Genomic DNA, 23,330 nt, shown 5'->3' with positions numbered 1-23,330 from the left:
GCGGCATACGGGCCGGGGGCAGTGTGGCGCGGCATACGGGCCGGGGTCAGTGTGGCGTGGCATACGGGTTGGGGTCAGTGTGGCGTGGCATACGGGCCGGAGTCAGTGTGGCGTGGCATACGGGCCAGGGTCAGCGTGGCGTGGCATACGGGCCGGGGTCAATGTGGCGTGGCATACGGGCTGGAGTCAGTTCTGCTCTCCAGTGTTCGCTCAGCAGAAGACAAGATGTATTGTGTTCAAATGCAGACTGCTGCAACATTCATGGACACAGGGACTTGGACTATTTTTTTGTGTGACTGTGTTTTACTCCTGTCTTATGTGTGATATGTGTGCCTTGTGCTGTATATGACTGTCGGCACTGTGTTTAACAGCTTGGCCCTGATATAACATTGTTTTGTTTGGCTGAATTCATGGATATTCATGTATGCATGAATTACAATTAAACTTGAACTTGAACTCCACTTTTCTTATACAGGGAATTCTGGTTAAGTGAGACAAAAATCAGGACCAGTGTATTTTGGCCCAGTTAAGCAGCCAAAGTTTTATGTAAGTAGTTAAAAATGCAAAAATAGACAAGACAAGCTAATGTTTAACTGAGTGACAAATGATGTATTTAGATGAAATACAGAACAAATTATAATACTATCAGTACTGCTCCAGAACTACAGATAAAATGTGTATTTGTTCTTAATAATTATTGAGGGAGGAATTCATATTGTGTCTGCTGCCACGTTCTTTTGATTGACTGTAAATGAACAAAATTAACACGGACACCTAGTGCAGATAATGGACTGACTGATTGCATCCTCCATATCTTCACTTTCATGGTAACAGTTAAGATGATAGACTGTTCAAATTCTTCATAGATCCTAACTTGTTGAAGTAGTAAAATCGTTTCATTTTCATTCCTGGCCATTTCTGGCATCTCCATGCCTGAATGCTTGAATCCACAGTGAGCAAAACATTTCTGAATTGTCTACAATTTATTTCTTGCAAACTATCAGTGACAAAAATCATTGCTTTTTAAACGTAAGTGCACACAGGTGATGCTATTTAAAAACTGTTTGCTCTAAACGCGGTGTAGTATTTAACAGCCACACATTTGCATTTTTGCCCATGGATTTGCTGCTCACTGGATGCTTTTTTAAAAATTTTCACACCGTTCTCTGTAATAAACTCCAGAGACTTGACTGTGAAAATTCCAGGAGATCAGCAGTTTTTGAGATAATCAATCCACCATGTCTGGCACCAACAATCATTCCCCAATTGAAGTTACTTAGATCACATTTCTTCACCATCCTGGTGTTTGGTCTGAACAACAATTGAACCACTTGACCATGTCTGCATGCTTTTATGCGTTGAGCTGCTGCCACATGATTGGCTGATAATTGCATTAACAGCAGGTGTGCCCAATAAAGTTGTCACCTAGTGTATTTTTGGAAGATTGAAGAATTGAGAGCTATGCGAGCTGTCAGAGAAGTTAAGGCCAGTGTAAATTTGCCATGATCACATTGAATGCTAGGCCAGGCTTGAGGAGTAGGTAGCTTATTCCTACTCTTAATGTCTTGTGTTCTCTAAGTCAATAAATAATGGGCAAAAAATTCCAGTACAGGCAAATATCCAGGTACTGAAATAGAATTTAAAATATTATTGTAACCACTGCTTTGTTTCATTAAATGATTATTGATTTACAAGTGACCTGGGATTATTTTCAAAATGAAATATTCCGTGTCCTTGAAAACCATCCACCCTTCATGCTCCATCTCCTGTTTTACAGGAGCAATAAATAAAATGCATGCTTAGTAGGAGCACCCTTAAAGAAATCATTTCAGCTTTAGTATTAAAATATTTCTGATGTGATCAAGTTAGCATCTCCAGCCAGCTATTTGGCCTTTCCTCTGCTATTTTATCCACCCAAAGGATATTTGTTTCCTTGGTCTAGGACAAGGCAAATTGCCAACAGCTCTCACCTTTTAACATACTCCATTGTAGTTTCCTGCTATTTGAAATGTGTTTTCCCCAGGAAACTCTGCCTGTCTGTAAAAAACACTGGTCCTTGGAAGCCGGTGCAGCAAATTCCCATGCTTAAGTATTACAGAGTACTAACACAATGCTGAGCACCTGTGATGTAGTTCAGCAGCTGCCACAAAATGTTTTGAACAATATTTGTCCTTGATGATATCAGATTGACTCTAAGGTTCTGACCATTGCCAAATTCATCAGTAATGTGAAACAGGGGCCCTAGCATTAAGGGGAAGGTGGACAGAACCTCGTCAGTCTTGTCTTGTCCATACTGTACCAACCACCATCACCAGGCTATAAACGTGCAGGAGCAGTGTGTGGTTAAGTGCCTTGCTCAAGGACACACACGCTGTCTCAGTTGAGGCTTGAACTAACAACCTTCAGATCGCCAGCCCAAAGCCTTAACCACTTGACCACGTGCCAAGTAATGATAAGCTCTCTCTCTCTCGTTCATAAAACATTTAAAAGTTTGGCATCATGTATGTAAAGCTCTTCCCCAATATGAGCATCCAGCTTTGCTCTAAACTATAGTCTATAGTCTATAAATTTAGTTCCAAATTTATCAGCCATAAATTTGGCTGATGACAGACACCAATCAAACCAGACCTATAAAGTGAGTGGTCGGTCATTTCTTCAATGAATGGAATACAAATGATAAATGGAAATATCCTGACATTGCAATGGAATGACCAAACTGAGGAGGGCTAATGTCTCTTAAGGACTTTTAAAGACAATGGATGGAATGAGTATTTATAATGGTTGATGGGATGCCAGCCAAGTGGGTTGCTTGTTCTGGAGGGTGTCAAACTTGTTGAGGACTGCTGGAGATTACAAGACAAGAGGAGAGTAAGCTGTCACTTTTGATTTTCAGAATCAGAATTAGGTTCCATATTGCTGGTATATGTTGTGAAAGTTGTGGATGGTAGAACTGCTTTAGTGTACCAATTGGTGTGCCCACCAGTCTCTGACTCGCATTAGGTGCTATATCTGCTGAGTTTCTGGTCAAGGATGTCCCTCAGGATGCTGATGGTGGGGCCTTGGCTGTGGCATAAATTTTATTTGACATTTATTGGCCACGTCTGAATAATTGTCTAGACTTAGGTGCATGAACCACTTCATTTGCTGAGGAGTTACAAATGGAATTATATATCATTACTGAATATCCCTTGTGTTGAGTGGATACTCATTGCTGAAGCGGAGGATAATTCTTGGTCCTAGGACACTGCTGGGTCCTGTCAAAGCTGGGGATGTAGATATTATTGGAGTATCCTGCTCTTCTTTGTTGTTTAACTGTCCTCTAAAGTATGATGAGATGTGTCAATACAGTAAAGTTTTGATTTAAGCAACACACATACCTATAAAATGCTGAAGGAAGTCAGCAGGTCAGGCAGCATCTATGGAGTGAAATAAACAGCTGACGTTTTCAGCTGAGACCTAAGGGTCTTGGCTCAAAATGTCACTTATTTCCCACCATAGATGCTGCCTGACCTGCTAAGCTCCTCCAGCATTTTGTGTGTGTTGCTCAAGATTTCCAGTGTTGGCAGCATCTCTTGTGCCCCTAAAATTTTGATTTGATCTGCTGGTTGTGGGATAACTTAGCTCTGTCTGCTCCACATTGTTTTTGCTGATTTACATGCATGTTGACTTCATTCTCCAGGATGTCTGGTGCCTCTCCTTGCATGTTCATCTGAGTCCTCACTGATCTTCACTGAACTAGTCTTCATACCCTGGCTTGATGACACCTCCAGAAATCACTGTTCCCTCCCCTTTTAACATTCTTAAGGAACTATCGCTACCAAGAACTCTGGTTTGCTCTTCTGAATCCAACAACAGAAGTCTCAAAAATTACAGGGGATCTTGGTACAGTTTTGGTTACCTTGTTATAGGAATGGTGCCATTAAGTTGGAAAGGGTGCAATGAAAATTTATGAGAATGTTGCCACGACTCAGGGGCCTGAATTAGGTTATACAGGCTAAGGCTTTGTTCCTTGTAATATCAGAGACTGAGAGGTGACTTTATAGAGGTGTATAAAATCATGAGGGGCATAGACAGAGTGAATGCACAAACTCTTTCACAAGGAAAGGAAATCAAAAACTAGAGGGGAGCAATTTAAAAAGGACCTCAAGGGGGCAATTTCTTACATAGAGGGTGGTGCATATATGGAACAAGCTGCTAGAGGAAGTGGTTGAGGCAGGTATAATAAAATGTTTACAATAATTTGAACAGGCACATAGATGGCAAAGAGTTAAAGAGATATGGACTCCTCGGTTGGCATGGGTGAGTTGGGCTGTAGGGCTTGGTCCTGTGTTGTGACTCTCTCTTCTTCCTATCACATCTTTCCAAACAGCTGCAGGAAGCGGTGTGTCATAGTGGTTATGATACAGCTGAATAGCCTTACTAGGTCATTTCAGATGAACGTTCATAGTTATTAGAGTTGGATGCACGTTTCTTATCCTGAATGACATTAATGAATCAGAGGTTTTATGTCAATAATTTTATCATTACTGAGGCTGTTTTAAAAATTAATTACTGTTTTTAAAATTAATCTGTCATAATGGGATTTGAATGTACATCACCAGTTTGTTAGTTCAGGCATGTTGATTATTAACTTGGTTATGTAACCACCGCACACCAAAGCAAATAATAATATTTGCTCCATTCAAACTAGTTGGCTGGATATTTGTTGAACCCTGGGTCTATAATTGGACTTTCATCAGGCAGGTAAGTAACACCCATGACTCTAAGTCTGGGTCTGTTCATTGAGAAATGACAATGACAAAATCACTGGAGGAAGAAAAGCATTCCTCCAAGTTTGGTCACCAAAGTCCAAAGACTGAACCAGTATTAGTTCTGCTAACTTACCTTTGGCATTATAATCACCAAGAGTATTGACTACGTGGGTCCCATGATTCCTCTCTGAGCTCACAAAAGGGCCATCAATAAACAGGGGCTGAAGTTAACCCTACATGAAAATGGAGAAAGCTTGAAATTCACAGCAAGACAGGCAGCATCTGTGGAGAGAAGAAAAGTTAACGTGCCAGGTCAATGAACTTTCCTCAGAAGAGTCATCCGAAGGCAATCTTAGCATGTCATGTTCAGTGAATTGTCATTTATTTATGGAAATTACTGTGATGGTGCCTTTGAAGTATTTGTACTGATGAATTAGACATGATCTTCTTGTAAAATTAGCTCTGCAGAAAAAGATCTTGGTTCTTTGCTGCAGAAAATGTGTCGTTACCTTTCAGATATGGGGGATACATTAGGAAGTTTATAAATGGTGAAGATTATCTGAGGTGACTTTCTATCAGACATGAAATATGAAACAATGGTTCTCAATTATCTCCTTGCACTGGTCAAAGAGCTGCTCTTCAAAGAACTATTAAGTACTAAAGTTTACATATCAATTCATCTCCAGATATGCAACAACTAAACAGCAAATCAATAACATGAGTGGAGTATGGCATTCCCTTTAGTAAAACACAACACACTTGGTTAAAATCCTCTCAGGAGTCATCACTAGGAAAGCACTTTCAATAATGTAGTATTCCCACCACACAGATTTCACCTCAAACTTCTTGACCCAGTATCTACAGCACATCCCCTCAGTCCAGACTGACACCAAAAGTTAGTGTCAGCCAGGAAGATTATGCACTCAAGCCTAGATCTGAATTTCAGGTGGCTAGGTATGAGGTTTTAACAGTGAACATTCAAAGAAATTAACAATTTGAATGGAATAGAGTCATGATGCGAATTAGATGGCAACAATAAATGTACCAAGATCATTTGTCACATAGTAACATAGTTGTGTAAGCTAATATCAGTAGATGAAGTGTGATTGGTTAAAGCATATTTTTAGAAGCTACTGCTCATCACTTGTTAAATGACCCTTCATTTAAATTATTCTAGATATATAAAATTACAGCTGCTGCTAAACTTATTCCAAAGCATATAGAGCTGTGTAAAGATACCATAGGGAATAAGATACGAGTGGACTACCTGGCCTTTCAAACGCACTCTGCCATTCAATAAAATCACAGCTGATCTTCAACCTCAGTGCCATTTTCCATCCCTATCATCACATCCTTTGATTCACCGAAGATCCAAAAAACCATCATTCTGTTTCAAATTAACACAATGACTGAGCCCACAAAGCCATCTGGACAGAGAATCGCAAAGTCTCACCATTATCCAAGTGCCTTACCTCATTCACAAAAATACAAGAGAACAGGAGTAGGAGAATGGAACAGAGGGAGCTAGGAGAGCAGGTCTTGGATAGAGAGGGTGGGGAAGAAGCCATTTGGCATGCTGGCCTTCATCAGTCAGTGTACAGGGTGTAGGAGTTGTGAAGTTGTGTTGCTGTTATATAGGATGAAGGCCAGCATGCCAAATGGCTTCTTCCCCACCCTCTCTATCCAAGAGGATGTAGGTGAGACCTCACTTCATTGCGCACAGTTCGGTCACCCTTTTATAGGAAAATTGTTATTAAGCTAGAAAGAGTGCAGGAAATTTCACCAGGATGTTGCCTGATTTGCAGGAGTGTATGCATAGACTAGAACATTATTCCCTGGAATGTAGGAGATTGGAAGTGACCTGATCATGAGGGGAACAGACAGAATGAAAGCACAGTATCTTTTCCAGGGAGGCAGTGCTAAAAATGAGAGACCATAGGCTTAAGATCAGAGGAAAAGATTTAAAAGGAACATCATGGGAGCTTCTTCATGCAATAGATGATACGTATTTGAGATGAGCTGCCAGAGATAGTTGATGCAAGCATATTAGCAACATTTAAAAGCCATCCAGTTAAGTACATGGATAGTAGAGTTTTTGAGGACTATAGGCCAAACATGGGACTAGCTCACTAGATAACTGTCAGAAACGTCCTGCCCCTGAATAATGGCCAAGGACAAATTCAAGGAAACAAAGTTTATTAGAACAGGTCTGCAGAGCTGGGTGCCTTTAAAAAAAGGAACCCCGAGCCTTACACAGTTCCAATTTTTATATGTCTCTCTTAACTCCTCCCCTCCTGGCTCAGAAGAGCTAGGAGGTGCACAATCTTGAGCTTAGTACTCAGCACTTTTCCATTCCATATTTGGAGTTGTCTATCGTTACAACCTACGGTCAACCGTTACATCCTCTATTTTATTATCAGTAGCATATTTCACAATCTTCGTGATTACACCCTTGCAGCTTTAGCGACCACCCCCCCTTTAGTTATCCTTGCGTTAGCAGTTTAGCAGAAGCTTAGTATTTAACTCCTTGGAGTCACTGCACATCTTAATAAGTAATTACCTCTCACAATAACACAGTTGGCATAGGCAAGTATGGCCAAGAGGCTGGCTTCCATGCTGTAAGGCTCTATGAGTAAGCCACCTGGCCACTTAAGTCTGCTCTATCATTCAATATGGTCAAGGCTGATCTATTCCAGGCCTCAGCCCTTTCTTGTGCCAGATCACACAAACCTGAATCCTCTAATCTTTCAAAAACTGATCAGAGCCCTCTTTAAATAATTCTAATGAAATACCTTTGACAACTCTCTTTAGCACAGAATACCAGAAATGAGCACTTTACCTGCTGTTATCCTTAAGTGGCTCAATTCTTCCTAATTAGCCTACTCCTTCCCTTCCCAAAATGTACTCCCTGGTTCTACACCCCTCAGTCAATGGGAAGCATCCACCCTTCATGTTGCTAGTTGAGCCTTTTAACAATTTCGTAAGTTATGATAAAATCTCCTCTCATTCTCCTAAACCCTAGGGGACATTATCAAAGTCTATTCAATCTCTCCTAACATTCTGATGTGGCAAATGTGCCATCCTGAAATAGATACAGTGAATCTTTGCTGGAAGAACTCAACGGGTCAGCATCATCTTGGGAGGCAAAGGAATGATTGACATTTCAGGTCAAGATGCAGCATCGGATCTGTTCTGCTCCTCCTCTGTGGCCAGTACTCCCTTACATAAGTGCAGAAACAAAAATGTACACAACGCCCTCTTTCAGGAAGGCCCTTTACAATACATTGGCTCCTTATCTCTATAATCAGACCCTCTCATTATAATGGATAATATGTCATTTGAACCAGAATCCAGTTTATTATCACTGACATAAGTTGTGAAATTTGTTGTTTTGCAGCAGCAGTACATGAAAATTACAAAAATAACTAACGGTGTAAAAGACAATTAATGACATAATGTTCATGGGTTCATGGTCCATTCACAAACCTGATTGTAGAGGAGGGAAAGAAGCTGTCCTTGAAACGTTGAATGTGGCTCTTCAGGCTCCTGAACCTCTTCCCCCATGGTAGTAATATGAAGAGGGCTTGTCCCGGAAGGCGAATGTCCTTATTGATAGATTCCACTTTCTTGAGACAGGGCTCCTTGAAGACGGGAACGGTTGTGCTGGAGACGGAGCTAGCTGAGCTACAGCTTACCGCAGTTCCTTGTCATCCTGTGCATTAGAGGCTCCATCCCAGGCTGTGATGCAACCAGTCAAAATGCTCTCCACGGTACATTTGTAGAAATTTGTACAAGTCTTTGGTGACATACCTGATCTCTTCAACACGCTAATAAAATAGAGCCACTGGTATGCCTTCTTTGTGATTGTATCATTGACATGGGCCCAGGATAGATCCTTGAGATGTTGACACCCAGGAATTCCAAGTTGCTTACCCTTTACACTACTGGCACCTCAATGAGAATTGGTGTGTGTTCTCCCAATTTCCCCTTCCTAATGCCCACGATCAATTTTCTTCTACTTGCTGATGTTGAGTGCAAGGTTGTGTTGCAATACCACTCACCTAAATTCTGCAAGCAACAGTGGTGTCATTAGCAAGTTATAGATGCTATGTGAGCTGTGCTTAGCTACACAGCCATGAGTGCAGAGAGAGTAGAGCAGTGGAGTAAGCACAGATTCTAAAGGTGCATCTGTATTGATTGTCAGTGAGCAGGGAGGTTATTGCTGCTCTACCTGAAGTACCTGCATGTTGGCCTTCAGAGACCTGTGTTCAAGCAATGTGGGTCCCTATAAACATCAACACTACCCAGTCTCTCACCTTTCAGCAAATACTCTGTTCTTTATGTTTTGTTCAAAGCAGTTAACCTCAACCTTCTCCCTATATCTATCTTTCTGTTGATCACGCATTTAGTTTGTCCATATTCTCAATTGAAACCTCTTAACATCCTCCTCCCTACTCACATCCTTATCTAACTTTATTAGCAAACTTTCCCCCATAACCTTTGATGCCCTTACTAATCAAGAATCTATCTCTTTACCCCAGGAATTTACATCCATGATCCTCACCAGAGTTTACATACTACCAGCCATCGACTATAATCAAATGCAGGACACACAGCATGATACCGCCTCCAAACAAGAAACAGTCCATCCTGACACATTTCAAATCATAGTCGGGGACTGCAACCAGGTGTGTTTGAAGACATCCCTGACCTATAACCATTAGCATATAACCTGTAACAGCAGAGGTCCTAACACAGTAGATGACTGTTATACTAAGATAAGGAATGCCAACTGTTCCATGCCCAGAGCACATTTCCAGAAATCTGATCACTTGGCTGTCCTTCTCCTACCTGCACAGAGGCAGAGGCTAAAGATCAAAGCTCCAGAGATGGGTACAACAGGAGGTGGCTGTGGGAGGCAGAGGAATGGCTATGGGATTGCTTGAGTCAGTGGAATGGGCCTTATTTAAGAATTCATCAGTGGATTTGAATGAATACACCATGGTTGTCACAGACTTTATAAAAGCAGTTGACACAAGTATGTCCCCACAAAATCATTCCGTTTCCTCCAGCCAAAAGCACTGGATTAACCATGAGATTTACAGTCTGCTGAGGACAGATCAGAGGCATTGAAGTCAGGTGACTAAGGAAGTTACAAGATGTCCAGTACAATTTCTGGAAAGCCATTTTCCAGGTGAAGTTGTAATTGTGGACTAAACTTGAATAAACGAAGGATGCTCAACGGTTATGGCAGGTTTTGAATGCTGACACCTCTTATACAGTAAAATCAACCAACATAGGTGACAACAGGGCTTCGCTTCCAGATGTCCTTAATGCCTTCTATGCTCGCTTTGACCGTCGAAACACGGAGAAACCATCACAAACTCCACAGCTCCCAATAATCCTGTGATTTCAGTCTCTGAGGTTAACGTGTAAGCAGCCTTCAAGAGGGTGAACCCACAAAAAGCATCTGGCCCAGACAGAGTAAATAGCCAAGTACTAAAGACCTGTGCTGATCTACTGGCTGGAGCAGGGTTTCTCAACCGGGGTTCTGTGAGAAGTTGTTAGAGGTTCCGTGAGAGGTTGTGATATATAAAAAATAAACAATTTTTTGAACTTCAGGCAATTAAGATTTTGTGCGATAAACTGAAAAAACAACAACTTCTCTATCCAGGTTGATGAGTCAACAGATTTCACCAATAAATGTCATTTTGTAGCATTTGTAAGATTTGTAAATGATGGTGAAATTCAAGAAAACTTTTTCTGTTGCAAAGAGCTGCCTGAAACAAGCAAAAGCCAAGATATATTTAATATTTTGTCTTCATATCTGGAAACAAAAGGTCTGTCTTGGAGGAACTGTGTTGGCATCTGTACTGATGGTTGCCCATTGATGGTTAGCTCCATGAGAGTTTTCATTTCTCTTGTAAAAAAAGAAAATCCTGACACTGTCACAACACACTGCTTTCTTCACAGAGCAGTGCTGACATCAAAAACTCTTGGAGATGAAATTTTTAAAAAGTTCTGGATGATGCTAAAAAAATGGTTAACTTTATAAAACAAGACAAGTTCACTTAAGAATGTTTAAAAACCTGTGTGAAAACCTAGACAAAGAGCACACCAATTTCCTGCAACATACAGAAATCTGGTGGCTTAGCAGAGGACAATTCTCAACAGTGTGTTTGAGTTGAAAGGTGAATTGCAGGAGCACTTCCAAAACAAAATTAGTGGGCCAGATTTTGCTGAGTGCTTTGAAGATGAAGAATGGCTGCAGAAGCTAGCCTACTTAGTAGAAATTGTCATCATATGAACCAATTGAACAAGTCTCTGCAAGGCCCTGGAGAAAATGTTTTGACTTCCAGTGACAACATTCTTGGATTTAAAAGGAAACTGAATCTTTGGAAATATCATGTTCCAAAAGGAAATCTTGAAATGTTTTCACTGCTGCTTGGGCTTGAGAGTGAGGAAGGTTATCAGAAAGTCTCGAATTTTCTTGAAAGCCACCTGGAAGAACTGTAGAGCAAAATTGAACAGTATTTTTCCTCCCTTTCAATACAAGTGTATGACTATGTGAGGGACCCTTTCTCTGAATCTCCTACTCAGCCTAAGAATTTGACTTTGAGAAAAGACAGACAGACATACTTTATTGATCCCGAGGGAACTTCTGAGGGAAGAGGAAGTGAGCTGCAGTCTGATAGTGCGCTTAAGATGATATTTACTGACCTGCCCTTGGACAAGTTCTGGATTTCTGTGAAAGAAGAGTATCCTGCCATTCATAGGAAAGCAATGAACATTTTGCTGCAGTTTTCAACTTCTTACATGTGTGAGCAAGCTTTGAGGATAGAAATCATCTCGTTTCAGTTGAAAGTGAAATCCATGTGTCCTTATCTCAAGTTCGACCCAGAATTGAATATTTGTGCAGCAAAAATAAACACAAGCACAGGTTTCACATGCTAGGCCTGTATTTAAGCCTGATCATGTCATGTAGTAAGAAAATGTTTTTAAAAAGTCTTGTATAAAATTGTCTTAGGCTATACTTTTATTCATACTGCTTTGGCTTATGGTTTTTTACTAAAACATTACTATTCAACATTGTCAATAAATATTCATGTCGTAAATAATTAAAATCAATTTACAACCTGTCTTTAAATTAAATCTACAAAGTCTACCTTTAGAAAAATTAAATCTTATTTTGGTTTAAGCCAGTTACTTACCTTATTATATTTGCCTTATGAGTTTATAAAATTTACAAAAGGAAAAGAAAGATTAAATTAAAGAAAGATAAGCTAAGCTTAACTACCTGTTCCTTTTTCAAGAAAGGTTGGTTGAAAGTTCATTCTCTACTCAAAAGAGCTTTGACAATTATTTTTGGATTATTATATCTACAACTTACTAATCACGCTACAATGTACTGTGAACTGTCAATATCATAATTTTTATACAGGGATTCCCTGAGACTTGAAAATTATTTCAAAGGTCAAAAAGGCTGAGAAAGTCTGGGCTGGAGTATTCACTGAGATCGTTAACCTCTCGCTTTGGCAGTCTGTCATACCCACTGGCTTCAAGCAGGCTTCACTTACACCGCTGCCTAAGAAGAACGTAGTAACCGGCTTCAATGACTTATTATCAGGTAGCACTTACATCCACAGTGATGAAGTGTTTTGTGAGGTTGGTCATTAAACATATCAAGTCCTGCCTGAGAAGCAACTTGGATCTGCCTAGAGGCACAACAGGTTTACAGCAGATGCCATCTCATTGGCTATTCACTCAGCCCTGGAACATCTGGACAGCAAAGATGAATACATCAGGATGCTCTATATTGACTACAGCTTGGCATTCAATACCATCATCCCTTCAAATCTAATCAATAAACTTCAAGACCTTGGTCTCAGTACCTCCTTGTACAACTGGATCCACAATTTCCTCACTTGCAGACCCCAGTCAGTTTGGATCAGCAACATCTCCTCCACAATCTCCGTCAGCAAAAGTGCATCACAAGACTGGGTGTTTAGCACCCTGCTCTACTCACTTTACTCTTATGACTGTGTGGCTAAGCACAGCTGAAATGCCATATTGGGGTTGCTAACGACACCACCGTCATAGACCGAATTGGTGATGAATCAGCATACAGGAAGGGGTACTGAAAACCTGGCTGAGTGGTGCCACAGCAACAACCCACTTACTCAAAGTCAGCAAGACCAAGGAGATTCAGGATGAGGAAACCAGAGGTACATGAGGTATTCCTCATCAGAGAATCAGAAATGGAGAGGATCAGAAACTTTAAATTCCTCTGTGTTATCATTTTAGAGGATATGTCCTGGGCCCAGCATTTAAGTGCAATTTCAAAGAAAGCATGGCAGCACCACTACATCCTTAAGAGTTTGCAAAGATTTGGCATGATATCTGAATTTTTGAGAAACTTCTATAGATGTTTAGTGGACAGTATGTTGACTGGCTGCATCACAGCCTGGTATGGAAACACCTATGCCCTTGAATGGAAAATCCTAAAAAAAAAGTAGTGGATATGGCCCAGTCCATCAGGGGTAAAGCCCTCCCCACCACTGAGCACATCACACAAAGCATTTTCACAGGAAAACAGCATCCATCATCAGGGATCCCTACCACCCTGGCCATCCTCTCTTCTCGCTCTTGCCATCAGGAGTAAGGTACAGGAGCCTCAGGACTCACACCATTAGGTTCAGGGACAGTCCTTACCCCTCAACCATCAGGCTCTTGAATCAAAGGTGATAACTTCACTCAACTTCACTTGCCCCATCATTGAAGTGTTCCCACAACCTATGGACTCACTTTCAAGGACCCTTCATCTCATGCTCTCAATATTTATAGCTTTATTATTATTATTATTATTATTATTATTTCTTTTTGCTGTTGCCCAGTTTGTTGTCTTTGGCACACTAGTTGAATGCCCAAGTTGCTGTCATCCTTCATTGATTCTATTATGGTTATTATTCTATTATGGATTTTTTCAGTATGCCTGCAAGAAAATAAATCTTATGGTTGTATATGGTGACATATATGTACAAACATTTGTACTTTGATAATAAATTTACTTTTAACTCTGATCTTCTACTTTAAATATATCCAATGACTTGGCTTCCACAGTCATCTGTGGCAATGAATTTCACAGATTCACTACTCTCTGGCAAAAGATATTCCTCCTCATCTCTGTTCTAAAGGGACGTCCTTCTATTCTGAGGCTAAGTCCTTTGGTTCACAACTCTCCCACTGATGGAAACATGCTCTCTATATCCACGCTATCAAGTCCTTTCAATATTTGATAGGTTCCAATGAGATTATCCCTCTTTCTTCTAACTTCCAGATCGTACAGGCCCAGAGCCATAAAATGCTCCTTATATATTAACCCTTTTATTCCTGGTATCATTCCTGTAAACCTCCTCTGGACCCTCTCCAATATCAGCACATCCTTACTTAGATATGGGGCTCTAAACTGTTCACAATGCTTTCACAACAGTCTGACTAATGCCTCATAAAACCTCAGCATTACATCCTTGCTTTATATTCTAGTCCTCTTGAAATGAGTGCTAACTTTGTATTTGTCTTCCTCAACCACCAATTCAACCTGCAAATTAACTTTTTGGGATTCTTGCATGAGGACTCCCAAGTCCCTTTGCACCTCAAATTTTTGAATTTTCACCCCATTTATAAAATAGTCAATGCTTTTATTGCTTCTACCAAACTGCATCATCATATACTTCCCAACACTGTATTCCATCTGCCATTTCTTTGCTCATTCTCCTAATCTGCCCAAGTCCTTCTACAGCCTCACAGCTTCCTCAACACTACCTGCTCCTCCACCTATCTTCATAGCATCTGCAAACTTGGCCACAAAGCCAGCAATTCCATCATCCAAATCATTGACATACAAAGTAATAAAAAGCAGTCCCAAACATTGACCCCTGCAGAACACCACACGTCACCGGCAGCCAATCAGAAAAGGTTCCCTTTATTCCCACTCTGCCTCCTGCCAATCAGCCAATGCTCCCATCAATGCTAGTAACTTTCCTGTAATACCATAGACTTTTATCTTATTAAGCATATCCACACTTTAATCTGTCGAATACTAAAAAAGGTTCAAGAACATCAGCAATCCAGACTTGCCATTATTGTTGCTTATCTGATTGATTCATTCGTCTATTTATAATTTCTGAAATAAAAACTTGACTGGAACTATACACCTTCCTGTAGCAGTCAGTTATATCGATTCAGTAGATGCCACTTGACTGGCCTCTCTCACACAGTGTTGTGTAGTTGCCATCAGTTCATATTTGCACGGATTTGTAGGAACGCCGGATCATTTATTATCTGCCTTACTCTGTCCGCTAACAACCCTGGCCATTTTAACTATTTGTGATATCCTGCATTGATTCCCTTGGTTCTTTAATATAAGAAAAATCTATTCTATCTTCTCTTATGTCCAGTTCAGCCCATTTAGCTTCCAGTGACTAGCAAAACATTGCCTCCATGTCTGCAGGTTTTGTTTTGCTGAGTGTCCCTTTAAAGTGTGCCTACCAAAAGTTCCTATTTCCTGTCGTCAGGCCACCGGATACACAATTTGAACTACGTTTATCAGATTTCCCCTTGGAGCTGGGGCGTGCTTCAGTTAGATCTGCGACCAGCGGGAAGTCCGCATCAAGTGTAGTCAAAGCTAGCTTTCTTTTTACTTTGGATTTGAGAAAGTTGTGCGAAAGCAAACAGTTTCGGGGAGAGCTGACATGCTTCGTTCGTTCTTCGTTTTGCTTTGGCTCCAGAACTACTTGGAAAGGTCTGGTGTTCTCTCCCAAACACAAAAGTTTTGCAACGGTGGGACGTGTTACAGTTTGCACTGGGATGGAGGTTCCTTTGCCCGGGCAAAGGAGAGGTGTGAAGCTAACAAAGGAGTTCTTACCTCCATGGAGAGTGAGCGCGAAGCAGAGAACATTCGGCAGCTTTTAGAAAGAAATGCGAATGCCTCGCTTCAGCCCCATTACCTGTGGATTGGACTTCACCTGAAGGTCAAACAGTGTTATATCGCTGAACAGCCGCTGCGAGGATTTACATGGGTCAGTGGGAATGACAGTTCCACCTACAACCCCTGGATTGAGGAACCGCTGCAAACCTGCACTCACGACAGATGCGTGGCACTTGTGGCAAACTTCACAACACAAGTACAACTCAAGTGGAATGCTTTAGCGTGTAACGCCAAAAGTTGCGAAGGTTTCATCTGTAAGTATCAGTTGTGCGAAAGCATAAATGCAGATGTGGGAAAGGTCGCTTATAGACTTCCTTTACACACTCCCAGCCAGTTCTTTCCTCGTGTACCCAGAGATTCGGTTGCACTCATTACTTGCAGCAATGGCAAGTCAGCTGTTGTGAGATGTGGGCTACAGCGGGGGCAAATTAAATGGTTATATTCGGGAAACTTGGAATCTCTATGCAACAGCTGTGGGGAAATTACAAAAAATGACTTTTGTCAAAATAGGTGTTTTCGGACGGCCGAGGAGGACTTCTGTTTCTGTGACAAGGGTTTCTCAGCGAACCTTCATCTGTACAGATGCGTTTCCGAGGCAGACTTGGAAAACAGTTTCAACGCGTCGTACGGGACTTTCCTGAAAGTTGAGATCCCAGTTGCCAACACCATTTCCCCTGCTACCTCAGTATCAGCGCCCACTTCATCAATAACTTTGCCCGGCCATGCTGACAATTCTACGACCACCTTTCGTTCAGGTGTCAGAGGCTTAGAGAGCGACGCCCGCTCAAACGCGCCCTTCCTGCTCTACCAGGTTATTATTGGGGTCCTAGCTCTGATGCTGCTGGTTGCAGTTACGGTTATAATTATCATGAAGCGGGAGAACAAGGGTGCTCAGAAAAAGCAACTTCAGGCATTTCGAATGGAAATCAAAAATGCGGATTCTGCGCTCCGAGAAGACGAAAACGCCCCAGAGAATACCACCATAAATGTTACAAATGAAAACCATTACATGGAAACACCTCCAGCGAGTGAAAAAGAATTTAACTTGCCCAAGGAAAATGGCGAAATAAGTGTTTCGGTAGCACAGTGAGGAACCACACGGAGGTGCTCTGTCTAACGCTGTGACCCATAACTTGTCCAGTGTCCACATTCACTTATATGTGCGGTAGATCTTTCTTTAAAGTGCAATGGTCATTCAAAGTGGCCAGCACCTTTCCTGTAAAGGAAACTCAAGTAATACTAGACAGTTCTAAAAGGCTGGACGACAGAAATGGTGCCTGTGTTACTTATCCATTGTATGTTGAATCATATATATGCCTAGGTATTTCAAATGGAGATACAAGAGAGAGAGAGCAGTTGCTGGAGATCTGTAGCAACACACGCAAATCGGCGAGGAACTCCAGATCAGGCGGCACTCATAGAGAGAAACAAACAGTTGACGTCTCAGTCCAAAACGACGACTGTCCATTGCTCGAGCGGAATGGTTCGGTGCGCCAGCTGAAATTGTGTGAATTACTCTGTAATCCTCTGGCTGACTTGGATGCTTCCAGTAGATTTGTATAAACATTATAGTGACTGGGACATACAGAAAACATGGTCATTTAGTTACTAGCTGTGCAAATATGCCAACAGGCGTGAGAAATTCAATAGGCAACACAAACCACGTAGTTCTGTTGACATTGATCTGATGAGTAAATTTCGTTTCCAGGAAACACGCGGCTGCACGGATGCTGTTAAAATACGAACACTCCACACCAGAGGAAAAGGATGCACCCCAAATTTATTGCGGGTTTATAGTAAATGGATATGTGTATTTGAATTTAAATGTTAAAGAAGTTAACGACGATCTCCGCGGAACATAACGTACTATTTATATTAGTCAGAGAATGGATCGATCCAATCTATTGGCCAACATTCGCAGAGCACATTGTGGCAAAATAAAAACCCACACAGCATCGATTTTTAAGCGAACACATTCTTTAAACAAGATTTTCCTGCGAGGCCCTGCCAGTGACCATCAAGGAGATTGCAGCTTGGATATGAATCACTAGTGTGTTCCATGCCGAAGGATTTACTGCCTTGTTTCCTCAAGAAAATGAATGACGGATATTAACACGAGAGATTCTACAGATGCTGGTAATGCTGAGCAACACACAGGAAATACTGGGAAAACGCAGCAGGTCGGGCAGAGTCGATGGCAGGAAATAATGTTTCAGACAGACACTTTATCACGACTGGAAAACAAGAGAGCAGAAGGCAGAATAAGAAGGGGGGGGGGAAGCTAGCAGGTGATAGGTGAAGGGAGGAAAGTAAGTGGGTGGGGGAGGGGAATGAAGTAGGAAGCTGGGAGGTGATAGGTGAACGTGATAAAGGGCCGAAGAAGAGATCTAATAGACGGGGATAGTGGACCTCTGAAAAAAGGGAGAGAGGAAGGGAATCGGAAGGAGGTGATGGGCAGGTGAGGAAAAGAGTAAGAGTGAGAGGGTAACCCGAATGGGAAATTGAAAAAAGGGCGGGGAGAAATCGATGTTCATGACGCGAGGTTGCAAGCTACCAAGACGGACTTTACATTAAATTGGTGTGCTCCTCCGACCTGAGTTTGGCCTCATCATGGCAGCAGAGGGAATGGGAAGTCGAAATGAGTTGGGTGGCCACTGTAAAGTCCAGTCTTTAGCGGAACAAAGGTGCTCCACAATCCGTCCCCCAGTCTGCGTCGGATCTCGCCGCTGTGGAAGAGGCCGCACCGGCAGCACCGGATACCGACAGAGGGAGGGGGTGCAGGGGCAGGTATAGCACTGGCTCCGCCTGAAAGAGAAGTGTCAGGAGAGGTATAAGTGGGGAGGGGAGAGTGGACAGGGAGTCGCATAGAGCGCGATTTCTCTGAAAAGCGCGGGGTGGGGGTGTGTGTGTGTGTGTGTGGGGGGGGGGGGGGTTGTTGTGCTTTCTGATAGCATCCGTTGCAGATCGCGGATATTACGCAGCGTGTTGTGCTGGACACAGAAGTTGGTGCGGCCGTAAGACAAGTGGAACTCCATCCCTGTTGTGACGGCGGCAGAATGGGGCGAGGGCAGATGGGCGAGAAGTGGAAAAGATGCGGGCAGTATCGAAGGTGGTGGAAAGGAAACCCCGTGTTTTTTTGGGGGAAAAAAGGACATCTCAGATGTTCTGGAATGGAAAGCGTCAGCACGAGAACAGATGTGGCGAAGACGGAGGAGCTGAGAGCAGGGAATATCAGTTTTATAAGTGGAAGGGTGGGAAGAGGTACGGTCAAGATAATTGTGAAGTTCAGAAGGTTGGTGATGACGTCCAGAGATGGGGGGGGGGGGGGAAGTGTCAGAGATGGGAAAAGAGATTACGCATTCTCTCCGGTAAATCTTAGCATGAATTTGACTGTGCCTTTTCATACTTACTAACTAGAGGAACGTTGCAAGAATTCGGCCAAAGCCCAGAGTTTCTCAGAGCTAAGTCATTCAGGGAGGATGTTTGTCAATTTATTAGTTCAGCAGTAGTCTTCCTAAACGGAATGGGGGGGTGGGGGGGGGGGGACATACGTGGCGTTTGCAGTAAGAAAGCAGCATTGGGGGGAGTTATCAATTCACAGTCAAATGATCCACAGTCCGAACCATAAATTAGTTGTCTGCTGACTTTTTGAGGCTTCAGTGTAGTGAGAATTATGTAGTTAGGAATGTATATCCTTCTGTTTGTTCACTCGGTCAAAGATGAATCATCAGGTATTGATGGAAAAGCACGGACGTTTTAGATCTTATTATTGTAAATGTGAAGGAAAATTGTGTGAGTTAAAGATTTTGATAGACAAAGGGTTAATATTAGTTTTCGAATTAGGAAACCAGTTTGCGGCTTAGTTTGTGGGAGATATGGCTTTATGTTTTAGCAAAACCAGTCTTAGAATAAATGCTTGCAGATACTTACCTTGTAAGGAAACGAGACAAACTGTTAATACAAAGTTGCACACAGGACTGATTTTTTTAAAAATGGGCTGTTGCTATGGGTATCGCTTATCACAAGAGAACTGCGTGTGAACCTAGCTTATATTTTGTAATTCACAGGGTTAATCGAACAACCTTTGCTTTTGCAATCGATTTGTACAGCTATGAAAGGAGCAGTGCTCTCTGTATTATTTGGAGTTCCAGTCCCTACGATATCGTGAATAAAGCTCTCTTTACTTCGGAGTCCGTGTCTAATTTACTTGCAATCAACTTTAATTGAATTTCCTTAGCAAATTAATTTCCCTAACTAAATTTTTAAAAACCCCTGTATTTAATGCCACACACACAAAATGCTGGTGGAACGCAGCAGGCCAGGCAGCATCTACAGGAAGAAGCACAGTCGACTGTACTTCTTGTACATTTCCTGTACATTTTGCGTGTGTTGCTTGGATTTCCAGCATCTGCAGATTTCCTCGTGTTTGCGTATTTAACGCTGCCGCAACCTGATGGGGGTGGGGCGGGTATTAAAGGGCGACCCAAAGCGAAACTGCTCACAATCTGGATGGGCCAAAGTTATGCTCCCAGAATGGCTTCCCACTTGAATAAAGTGCAGAACAGTAATAAAATCGTATTATTTGGCTTTAAGGTTCAAGTGAGTTCTTACGCACCAAACGTCATTTTGCCAATTAGTTTTTTTTATGGAGAGCGCCATTAAAGAAAGACAGTTAATTGCCTAAAGAGCGTAATTTTATGGGCGATGAAATGTAAGAGTCCTTTGATGAAACAAGGCAGAAATCCTGTAGCATCAGTCGAACAAATATTACAAACTACCTCTCACTGTCTAGTTTTAAGGAGTCATTGGCCATCGTGTAGCAAGTGGTGAGAAATTAATGGGGCAGAACTTTAATTTAATCAGTTTTGAAATATTACATCATTGACACACTCTGAAGAAGTCCGCACATAGCAACATGTTTAAACGAATCTTGCCAACATCAACACAAATTTTCCAGCATAGTTTAAACGCGACAATTCTTATCTGAATTAAGCTTAAGATGAATTAGAGAGAAATTTTATATTATGTATTGCATATAAAAGCGACTGAACAGTTCAAACAGGCGAGAGATCGCGGCCTTATTAAACCTGTTATATTTCTTCACAACCTAAAGCATTACAGCAGGGGACGCGACAAGAAAACAGAACAGAGAGGCAGAAATCTGTCCCACTAATCGAGTTATCGAGCCAAAGGACAGCACCTTTGTTGGGTTCTCCTCGCTGTCCGGCGATTCCTTAGAGGGTGGTTGTCCTTGAGGTACACGTGCCATTGCGATAGACGCTCTCCGATTCCAGTTGATCTTGCTGGAACTCCTCCACGCTGTACGCCCTGCTTTTGAGGGCCGTGGCATAGTAATCTATGGGCTCCTCCACCACATTGTCCAACCACCGGAGACACAAGATTCTCTGGAACGACCGCTTGAAGTTGTCCGAGAGAAAGCCGTAAAGAATGGGGTTGGCGCAGCTGTTGGCGTAACCCAAGACGACCACGAGCTGGCTGACGGTCAGATTCTGTCGCCCCAGAAATATCTTCACTAACTGAACTATGTAAAATGGCATCCAGCACATCACAAACACAGTCACCACCATCATCACCATCAAGGTGATCTTCCTCTCCGACTTCTTGCGCTGTTGCCACCCGGCTTTAAGGGCAACCACTCTCATTTTGACAATGATGAGAATATAGCATAGGCAGATGGCAACAACGGGGATGAGAAACCCCATTAGAAATGTGTAGACCACGAATACCTCAAGCCACTGCCTGTCAGGCTTTGGCATCTGCATATTGCAGATGATCGAGCCGTCAGAGCTGGGGGCCGTGTCTGCAAAGATAACGATGGGCAGGATCACCAGTATGGACAGGAGCCACACGGCCAGGTTGACTATTTTAGCTATGGTGGGTCTTCTGTAACTGGCAGCTTTAATGGGGTGCACCACCGCGATGTACCTGTCCACACTGAGAACAGTGAGGCAGTAGATGCTGGTGAACATGTTGACCGCATCCACGCTGAGGACCAGGCGGCAGAGCAACGAGCCGAAGGGCCAGTGGTTCAGCAAGGTGGATGTTACCAGGAATGGCACGCTTAACATGAGCAGCTCGTCGGCGATGGCCAGGTTCAAGATGTAGATGTTAGTTGCCGTCTTCATTTTGGCATACTTTAGGATCACGTATATGACCAAGGAATTCCCACACAATCCAACAAAGCAGACGACGGAGTAGATGAATGAGATGAAGATAGCGCGACTAGACGCGCCGCTTGTAGTCCCATTGTGCGTAAAATTGGCACCGTTCATGACATCGTCTGGGTTGGCAGAGACATTGGACAACATACTGTATCCTCAGAAACTATCGTAAAGGCTTTCCTTCTCAAATCCTCGCTTGCTCGTTTCTCGCCTGCAATGCGTACGACATCTCCTCGAACTCCTTGCTTTTATTCGTTCCGACCATTCCGACTTGTCAGGTGTCGGACGCTCCAGCAAAAGTCTGGAGACGATGCCCGATCCTCTCTGGCAGACAAGCTGCTGTATATTTAACAGGTCAATGATTAACAGGCAAACATCAGCGATGGCAGCCTGGCAACTCTCACTATTGTACTGCGGCTAGAGGTGGCGTGGTTGTCCGCCGCTTTCGGAGACCTGAGACCGTGCGGTGGATCCAATGCCCGTAAGGTGGGTGCGCGGCTGACTTTGTATGAGCTACGCGGATCGCAGCTTTATGCAAACAATCAATCACGAAAGCCAACTCTCCGATTTCTTCAGGTATTGGTGCAAATTACGAGTCACGTGTCCAGCTTGTCACACAATGCGCGATAACTGGGCATTGCACATAGACCGGCGTTCGGCTGTGCACTGTAAAAGTTAGATGCGAGAAAGACAGTGCTGTGGGAAATCTACGGGCTCACAATTAAACAAGATGAACTGTACAATCAGAATAACTTATTGCATGGCAGCCTATTTCAGACCAACTGTGTAAATTGAGGCTGTCACCTGAACCAAAGCCGGTCATTAATATATCTGATTATTTTTCTCTGGATTCCATATTTAGCAGGATACGAGGTGCTTCGATCCGTTCGCAATGATTTTATTTTAGCCCCATCATTTCTGCGCTTTGCAAGCCTTGTCTGAACAAGTGAGCGATGAAATTCGCAATGCTTTAATAGCCCTGGGAAAGTGAAACCAGAAGCAACCACCTCCATAGGAGGCAATTTCTTAAAACAAATACCAGCAATCACCCATGACTACTGTTTGCAGAGCTGTATTTGTGAGTACGGTGCACAACAGTTGATAACATGACTAATTTAATTTCTGACTCAAATGTTCAAACTGTAATCGATCGCCGGGTGCGCTCTTTCCCGTTTCCGTGTCATTAATCTAGCAATGTGTTTAATTTTCATAAAAATGTTGTTACAATCACAAGACTTTGATCAGAATGGCATTTATACCTCATCTTCGCTGTTACACGGCGGGAACCGCAGACTGACTTACCCAACATGCTCTTTCACTCAGAAATATATTTATATCAACTTCACCTTTACTTGCTAAAAAAGATAACGATATTGGCCGGGGTTTGGGTATTTTGGATTCAATTAAATA

General features: G+C 42.4%; 2 protein-coding genes across 2 annotated transcripts; one reads left to right on the top strand and one right to left on the bottom strand.

Moving 5' to 3' along the window:
* Window positions 1–15,404: 15,404 nt before the first annotated feature.
* LOC140725054 (complement component C1q receptor-like) lies at window positions 15,405–19,928 on the top strand. Its single transcript, XM_073040017.1, has 2 exons — window positions 15,405–17,874; window positions 19,806–19,928. The coding sequence occupies exon 1, from the start codon at window positions 15,503–15,505 to the stop codon at window positions 16,826–16,828; it is 1,326 nt and encodes a 441-aa protein (XP_072896118.1). The 5' UTR covers window positions 15,405–15,502; the 3' UTR covers window positions 16,829–17,874; window positions 19,806–19,928.
* sstr1a (somatostatin receptor 1a) lies at window positions 17,868–22,554 on the bottom strand. Its single transcript, XM_073040018.1, has 2 exons — window positions 20,939–22,554; window positions 17,868–18,543 (listed from the first exon to the last, which is right to left on the bottom strand). Exon 1 carries the CDS (start codon window positions 22,065–22,067, stop codon window positions 20,973–20,975), a length of 1,095 nt encoding a protein of 364 aa, XP_072896119.1. The 5' UTR covers window positions 22,068–22,554; the 3' UTR covers window positions 17,868–18,543; window positions 20,939–20,972.
* Window positions 22,555–23,330: the final 776 nt, after the last annotated feature.

This window comes from Hemitrygon akajei, chromosome 3 (assembly GCF_048418815.1).
Source record: "Hemitrygon akajei chromosome 3, sHemAka1.3, whole genome shotgun sequence".
Classification (NCBI taxonomy): Eukaryota; Metazoa; Chordata; class Chondrichthyes; order Myliobatiformes; family Dasyatidae; genus Hemitrygon; species Hemitrygon akajei.
The sequence above is the reverse complement of the archived record's forward strand: the minus strand, read 5'-3'. Positions and strand labels throughout refer to the sequence as shown.